At 43.4% G+C, this 8,955-nt stretch overlaps 1 protein-coding gene across 1 annotated transcript; it reads left to right on the top strand.

The window, feature by feature from the left end:
• Positions 1-1,917: 1,917 nt before the first annotated feature.
• ccp110 (centriolar coiled-coil protein 110) lies at positions 1,918-8,626 on the top strand (the record flags this gene model as incomplete). The annotated part of the gene is made up of 13 exons (XM_079177364.1): positions 1,918-2,082; positions 2,731-2,859; positions 3,450-4,638; positions 4,803-4,924; positions 5,129-5,300; positions 5,553-5,662; positions 6,589-6,705; positions 6,831-6,932; positions 7,013-7,129; positions 7,567-7,640; positions 7,767-7,832; positions 7,916-7,975; positions 8,485-8,626. 13 exons carry the CDS (start codon positions 1,918-1,920, stop codon positions 8,558-8,560), a joined length of 2,499 nt encoding a protein of 832 aa, XP_079033490.1. The 3' UTR covers positions 8,561-8,626.
• Between the last annotated feature and the right edge of the window lie 329 nt (positions 8,627-8,955).

Here is an 8,955-nt window from a genome sequence, read left to right as displayed (position 1 = left end):
TCAGAAAAATAAAGACATCACTGACAATTATTGTCCTGGGCTGTTTATTATACCTGACATGGCCTCAGCCTTCAGCAATGTAAAATAATACAAAGAGCTTTAAACCCACCATCATCTATATTATAATTATATAGGGCACAGATATTGAGTGTATATTAAGAGTCAAAATATTTGGTCCAATTGACAAACAATTTAAAATTCAAATCAGCACAACATGGCAACAGAGCCACTGGTTGATATAGGCATAACACATGGTCCTGCACAGAAGGCTGCTGGGCCCTTATTGACCCCCCAAACCCACCTATTGCTCTCTGTGCATTGTGTATCCTGTCTGCACCATGTAGGAACTACCCTGCAGGAATTATATCATTGTCTGTGTGATGGCGAGTAAGTGGTTACTTGATTAAACAACCTATATTTAGGAATATGTTTCTACTCATTTTGAGACCCAGCCTCAAGGAGGGCCGTACAGTGTATGTAAAAAATATCATCACTATCAACTATCATCTTTTTTATCTTAATTCATTTTGCACATTCCAAAATTGATTTATAATATTGCCACACAGCAAAACAAGGGCCATGTAAAATTCCAGAATACCGTACACAATACACATAGTGGAAAATGGGGAGTTAATAGGACCAGTGGTTCATTTTGTAACCCTGAGATGAACAATAGGATCATTTTTCTTTTTTTTAAATCTGTAACAAATGAGGTGATTTAAGATCTAAATGATGAGGTAATTGTTCGACAAAGATCTCGTTCCATATTTCTAACAGTTTCACCCTTTACTTTCCTCTGCTACCTCTTTGTAGCAAATCCATTAAACATTCTAAAACCATTCAAGTGTTGGTGCGAGGGTAAAATTGTTGACAATGGAATGAAGTGATTAACAGTAGCAACATGAACATATTGGAACGCGGCCGTTGCGCTGTTGCCAGGAGGCGCTGTTGGAGCCCGGAAGAGTTGAAACTGATGATGATGGTCAACCCGAGATTGAAGGAGAAACACAAGGTTCATGTTGTAGCCGCACATTGTTGTTTCCCTGCGACATTTGTGCGAGTCTAAAACGCTCCTGTCATCAGGAGAAAAAAGAAACGGAGATATCACCATCTTTTTTGAAGGTAAGAATCGAGCAATACGCACCGGTGTAACCTTATCAACTGTCACTCTGCCGGTGCACATCTGGACTGAAACGTACGGCTTTTAAAATATGCCGTAAAATCGAGTATCATTTAGATTAAACCCTAAAAACCGACGGTAGCAAGCTTGCTCTGTAATAGCTAACGTTACCAAAAGGAAACCATTCCCACCTCTACCGCGCTAGGCTGTAATGAATCTGTGTGCGGTATAACGTTATACTGTAATTAGGCGACCGAAGACCACGAGGTTACTCACAGCATCGTAAGGACCCCAGGATGAATTGAAACCTAATCGAGGGATGGTAATGTTACTGGATAAACTATACAGATGAAACGACACTAGCGTTAATTGCATTGGAATTGTGTTTTCATCCATACAGCTGTGCGCTAACGCCCTGTGTGCGCTACCTGTCTGTGACGGTCTGTCCTATCCATTTGCTCACAGGCGTTTCACAAATGGAAACTGTATTGATAAGACACACGATTCCATATGCATTTCCATGGCACACGGAAATGGAAATCAGTCACCAGCGAGGTCTGATAGAAAGGAATGACAAGAATGTGATGAGTGTGATCAAACCAGGGCAGACAGACCGTCTTTTGTTGCAGGCTATTTGCCCTGCTCATCCACATATGATCCCAGCTGATTTCCTCATAGTGATTCACACCCAGTGCAGTCAAAGCTCACATGTCCACCGACTAATTCCGCACTCTCTTATTTCATTTAACAGCTGGGTGACCAGGCTACATGGTGTGTGTTTCCTATTCAGAGTGTGGATGTGTGGGTGTCCGGAGATGGAAGGCTATGAGGAGTTCTGTCTGCGGAGTTTGGCCATACTGCAGGAGGAGGGGGAATTCAAGAAGACGACTCGTGAGCCACTGTGGTCCCTGAAGGCTCTCTCTGTCATCCGCTTCCATGGAAGAGCTGTGCTTTCGCCACTGGTGAGGAAGAAATAAACAGACACGGGAACTTATCGGGGAACAAAAACAAGATGTAATAATAATAATTACAGTTTCTAAAGTTTCTTCATGAAAAGTAGACAGAAATCGTAGCTAATTTGTGCTTTTAAGAGGTTTGTTATTGCCTGAGTGTAAATAGTTGACAGTTCTGTTTAATATCAGACAATGTTTGTTATCCAGAGCAAGTAATATTGTTGACCGTCTGCTTTTTAATGATACAATGTTTGGTTGGTTTCCCTAGAAAGTCTGTATATCCATCACTGTCCTACTGTGTTTTTGTATATCTATGCTGCATAGTAACAGAAAACATTGCGTACACTGTTCAGAAAGAGAGTGGCCATAATTGATTACGAGGATGATGTTAGTCAGGAGAATCCATCTGCTAGTGACTGCTGACAAAACAAGTTCTCAGGAATAGCCACATGATGGAGAGGCTAATGTGAGGCTGAGGATTCAAACAAAGGAGACACAAACATACGTAGTGGAAGAAGAGTGATTGTGTTATCAGCAATAACTGGAAATAGATCACAAACAAACCTCATGAAATACATTTTGTGTATTGGAAACCTTGTCATACCGAATTATTGAATAATCTTTCCTCATGTGTTTGTGTGTATTTTCTTTTTCCAGTTGAGTGCAGAGCAGCGTAGTGAGATGCGTGACCACAGACAGAAGGCGGTCCAGCTGGAGGTGGACAGGCAGAACATGCAGAAGAACAACCTAATGGCCCGGGTTCAGTGCATACTGGACCAAGCTCAGGTCAGTAGCACAGTATGGTCCTGGTTACAGACCTGGGTGCTTTCTGTAACAGGATTCAGTGGACTATGGAAGATGTTTTGTGAAATGAATGTGATATTGTGTACAGTGTGCACTGAATAGGCTAAATTAAGCAAAAACTAAATTACAGTCTGTCCCAGAATCTCTTGAGACATTTGCAGACTTGGATACAGGTTGTCTGACTCAACACTGTCTCTGGCAGGCTGTGCTATTTTTACCTGATGGTTTCAACTGCCTCAACAATCCACATTGGGCTATTTATTATTAAGAGATCTGGATGAATATCAAGTGTGTCACTGAAAGAGTTTCAGGTGATTTTAAAGTCTAAATTTGGATAACATACTTCACAAGAGACTTTTTCAGTTTAGACATCTGACATTTGGTTGAGAACCAACACTGGACTATCTGATAGTTCTTTGCATTTAATTGTTTTTATGTCAGTGATAAATTAACTACTTTAAACCAATGCGGTTTGGGGCATTTAATTCCATAAGCTGGTCATCCTTTATGGTTGCTTTTGATTTTAACAATAATTTGATGATTGGTCATCGTGGCTTATTGTCTCTGCACAGGCACATAAAGTACCAAGTGAAGATGTCGAAATGCCAGTTTCTAAATCTGCGACAGTCAGCGGCTACACCCTGGTTACTGACTCTCCTGGACTTCCCAGAGACCCTGGATTTGGGCTTCAGACAATTGAACAGCCATGCTCTGAGACCCCCATCCTCAATGGCTACAAGGCAGTGGAGGAAGTGATAGTGAAGAGGGAAGAGAAGAGTGAGGAGGAGGAGGAAGAGGACGAAGAGGATATTAGTTTGGACAGCCTTCTTAAGAGATCAAGGGAGTATGTGAAGAGAGAGCAGACTCAGCAGGAGTCAAACGTTGTCCACACAGTCACCAGGACTCCCCTGCCGGAGACTATCTCTGAAAAGGAGAAGAAGAGCTGCAGTCCCATGGGGGACACAGGTTTTGAGTTTGGATTCAGTCTGCACCATAGTCCTATTGGCCAATCTCAGACCCAAATCCAGTATAAGACTATGTGCGACCCCAGTCCCCAACAGTCTGGCTGCCTCTCACCTAGTCTACCCGACAGGTATGCTCGTCTCCCCAGTCCACAGTCCAGCATTAGCCCCCGTGCACAAAAACGCAAACCACGCCCAGTTTCTACAGGGAACATCCATTATTATTTTCCCATCGGCCCAGCCGACCTTATACCCCGAAGTCCAGTACGGTCAGGGGAAGTTGATGGCATGGCAGATTGGGGAGAATCTCTCTCAGGGGCCATGATGTCCCCCAGTCACAGGGGCTCAGTGGGTAGTGAAAGTGGCAATCGTCGATCCAGCCACTGTGGTACCAGTCCATTGCAGGAGCCCTGTAGTCCCATTAGTGCCTCAGGGTTTAGTCCAAAGGGACACCTTGACCATCTGGCTGCAGGATTTCGCCGGCGCTGCCACACTTTTGACAGCCAACTGCATAGCTGCCACTCTGGAGTTGAGCACATAGACCGCAGCCAGGAAAGGGTTCCTCGCTTCATGGCAGGAGTTACACGGATGGCTTCAAGTTGCCGCACCCCTGCAGCCCCCTTAAACCAGTCGTGTGAGGTAGATAATGCCTCACCATCTCTGCTGAGGCCCTGCATGACTTCTGACTTGGCTCAGGTCACACTCAGAATGGAGCCTGATGACCCTCAGGGGACAAACAATGGAAGGATCACACCAGCTGTCCTCAGAAATGCAGCCGAGGCACAAGCCAACAAGACAGGTGAGTCTCTCTTGAACAGTTCCTGTAATGCACACTGTATGTACTAAACTCTACAGAGTGAAAATGTGTCATTTCAACTGAGATCACAGTTTCTCCCATTGCACTTTTAAGGTAAAAAAAATCTATGATTTTTTCACTGTGTATTTATTTGTGCAAATCAACAGAGGAGACCCAGAGGCGAGCACTGGCTCTGGAGGACATGCAAAGGTGTCTGGAGGAGGAGCATGCCCTGCAGATGTCTCTCCTCCTGGCTGAGCAGGAGAAAGAGCAACAGCACCTCTGTCTGGTCAGCACATGGAATCACACATTATCTATTCTAAATAGAAGTAGATACCAAAAATGTATTTTTTGTGCGGTACTTTATCACTTATTTTACAGATTGGAAAGAATTATTTAGTTTTTTAGTTACAATGTTCAAGTGTAAATTCATTCTCTTTTGCTTAAGGTTAAAGTACTGAAGTGTTTGTCTCCTGTATACGCATGTGTTCAGGAGCTCGGGGAGACAGATAGAAGACTGAAGGAGCAGGGGTGTGTGCGGCCTTTGAGTGAGGATGCTTGTGGGTGGAATTGTAGGTCCGTGAGTGACAGCCGTGCTGTTGTGAGCCCTTCCTGCCCAGGACTAAGCCTTGCACACACACCATCTGAGCCATCACCTAGTACAGGTACCACTTATTACTCTGTTGGAGTTTGTAAAATAGTGTTGACAAAAGACAAAAAGAGTGTTGTGGTCTATTAACTCTTATTATTGCTACTTCTGACAACTCTTCATTCACCTTTTAAACATGATAAATTGGAGAAAGAGCTGCATGTAAAGTCTGCGTGTGAGAAAGCCGCAAGTGCGGCTTCCATACACGCAGACAGCTCAAAATAGAGAAGTTCAAACACCTAAATTGAAAGTATGTTTCTTTTTCCAGGTTTTCCCAGTCCTGTAAGTTCCAGTGTGTCCTCTCCCTCTGTCCAGCCTCCCGTTTATCTGTGGGGACCCACATGGGCAGTTAGCAAACCTCGAGCGAGGCTAAGTCTGGTAGGTATGCACAAGTAGACAAGAGGGTGTGTGTGATTGCATAAGTTACACATGTTGGGATCTGGCTGGAGCAGGTTTGGTTATTGGCAAATAAACAAATTAATTATTGATATTAATAAAAATAGTAATATCAATAGCATTATTAACATAGATTAATAATAATGGGGCACCACCCTGGGATCAGGGACCTATAACCAAACTGTTGATGAAGTAAAAATGTAAAAGTACTATTCCACATTTAGAGTCTATATACATGAAAAATACCTCTAAATACATCTATTATACAATTGCAGGCATACTAAACCGAAAAGCAACAAACAAGCATGTGGAGAGGGGAGTGTGTGTGTCTGTATGTATGTGTGTGGGTGTAGGAGGGGGGAGAGAGAGAGGAGAGAGCAAGGTGGTGTAGGTGATGTAGTCACGTGAGTGGTTACACCACGCAAGGCTCCACAATGGCAGCGTGGCCGTGATTATTTAAAGGGGGAATGAGATGCTCAATGGAGGCCGCGCTTAACACACCACGTGTATAAGAATGAGCGTAACGGCGCATGTGTGTGTCTGTATGTATGTTTGTGTGTGGGTTAGAAAAAATGAAGAGGAAAACTCTCAAAGCGAAGTAGGTCCTCACCGCAGCAGGAAAATACAGTAACTGCAGCTTTATCACACAGAAGCCTGACTGGTGAACTCAGGTTTAACAGCTGCATCACAGGGACTCCCTGGGGTTCACAAGTGACTCGTCCAATAAGGCACCAGTGTTGTGGTTTAAACCAAATATCACACTCAGCTGAGATTTTCAACACCTGATGGGGGTTTGGCACGGTTTCATAGTTTAAGCTTTTCTTTTTACATGTGAAGTCCCAACATATATTACTCTCTGTGTTTTCTATCTTCACGTTCCCATCTTCTCGTATCTTCTTGTTGTCCAGGTTATGACAGCAGAGCAGCAGAGAGCCTTCTGTCGAATTGGCGCCATCATTCGCGGCTTCCTCACTCGCAGACTGCTCAAAACAGAGAAGGTCAAACACCTGCGACAGACCATCCTGGTGAGATGACACATTTAACACAAATAACACACAAATAAAAATGTGCACAACCAATTGTGATTTTAATAAGAGTTAATCAATAAACTGTATGTTTAGGAATGTGTACTGTATATATGTGTGCTTAGGATACACAGGAGTTCATCCGCTCCTTCCAGACAGAAGCTCCACAGAAGAGAGGCCCCTGCTCTGCACAGGATCGCTCCCTGCAGGAGAGAGTTAGAGCCCAGGTAAGAACGTGTAGTCACTGTCTATAGACAGCAGAGGTCCCTCTTACTCTGTGTTTATGTGTGCCTCTTTTGTCCCGCAGTTACGTGCAGCCCTTTATGACATCCATGACATCTTCTTTGAAATGCCTCTCTGGGATCGATTAGCGTTGCTGCAGCAGGACAGGGAGCTCCGAGCAGAGAGGAAGCTGAGAGACATGGTAACCTGTCAACCAATCAATCACACATCCATATCTGATCAGCAGAACGTGACATGTGTTGCTCCTCTTTTAAAGGAAGAAGTGAAGGAAAAGTTCAGATATCTTTTCACTCTCAGTATGAACTCAGAAACTAACTTGAGTTTGTACTCGTGCTTGGTGAGCAGTGAAGCATTTGTCTGGACAATTTGTGAAATGTTTACCAAAGTATAAATCAAGACATGGCTTGTTGTTGTAGCTACATCTGTTCAGATGAACCTGCTGATAACTGGTCGTACAAGCTTATCATGATGAACTGTATCTATATTACACCTTGATTACCACACGGACAAAGTGACTTACAGGAAAGAAACACTGTTTGGTGGCAACGTGCCTCGACTTATACCGTCAGTGTCAGTGCTTCCGTCATAAACTATGATCCTTACTGACTGTTTCAAAAGGAGAAAGCCAAGGGCCCCAAGGAGAGAGCGGTTCTGTCTGCTGCCACACAGAGGTCTCTGGACAGGAAAAAGAGGTACGATGGGAAAGAGGAACACAGCCTTACATTGCAGATGAGATCTGGTTTTAGACGCTAATGTTTTTGATGATGGGCTCCAGGGATCAGCAGTGTTTTCATTGTATGTGTTTGGTGCTCCTCCAGGGTCGGTGCATCCCCATCAATGGCTAGAAAGAAGCAGCAGAAGCCAAAGAGCCCCACTACTAACAGGTGCTCTAGACTGAACTACATTGTCCTGTGTTTAATGTCCCCAGAAGATTAGTTCTCTAAATACATCCTTTCTTCAATCCCAGAGTCCTGAAACCAAGCCAAGGCCAAAACTCTCCTGTGCCAGGCCAGCCGAACCGCCAGGGGTGAGACATGTTTCAACATAATCACAAAGTGCCTTATCTTGCTATCATAAATCACAAAAACTGCCATATGTCATTTCTTAGGAGATACGTCACACCACCTCACCCCACTCCTGAGAACATGCTGATATGCTTTTTGAGTTGCTAGTGTCCTAATTAACAAGCATTACACTTTTTACTTTTTATGATTCTGATGAAGACACACTTGGCTTCAGAACGGTAGTCTTCTCATAAAGTGTGTTGCCTTAAATCCGTCTGCTCCAGTATACTTTGGACCTAAGCTCTGAAGTCTCTCCTGATTGCGCATTTCATATTTCATATGCTGACCTAATCTATTTAATTTATCAGCAAAAATCCAGAAGTGGATGTCATGCTTTGCTAACCAAGGACCTGTAATTCCAATGCTTTATTAGCCTCTTGCTAAAGGCAACAGTGTACATAAATGTTTGGATTTCAGCTTTTACAGATGACTTTAAAGTCAGCAAAGTATGACAGTGGCTTTTTCTGCTCAGGAGCTGGTACAGAAAGACCCCAGAGGAGAGAGTGAGGCGCTCAGACAGCCTGAAGAAGCAGCACTCTCTGGGTTAACAGATGACTCAACTTCCTCCGACCTGTGAACTTTGATTTTTTAGTCTTTGAATACAAACCTTGCCCCACTGAAAGTCCAGTCTGTGCTGCTAATATGATCGTACCATCTGAAACTCAAATGATTGTATTCACTACCATACTTGAGCTCACTGGTATCATCACAATGTCATTGTGTTTTACTGCTGTAGCTTGCTGAAAAGAGCTGAACTGAGCACAAAACTCACAGGGAGCTTGATATTGTCTGGTCGACACATTTTATACTTTAAAGAAGTGACAAAAAAATGTAAATGCAAGCTAGAAGAAGGTCAGAGTTAAAAGAAAATAATTTGTATCCGTGCCTAAGAGCATTGCCTTTGATATCTGTAAGATGTTAGAATGCATATATTTACCATGTT

This window comes from Pholis gunnellus (assembly GCF_910591455.1).
Source record: "Pholis gunnellus genome assembly, chromosome: 17".
NCBI lineage: Eukaryota > Metazoa > Chordata > Actinopteri > Perciformes > Pholidae > Pholis > Pholis gunnellus.
Note: the sequence above shows the minus strand (reverse complement) of the source record. Positions and strands in the feature narration are given on the sequence as shown.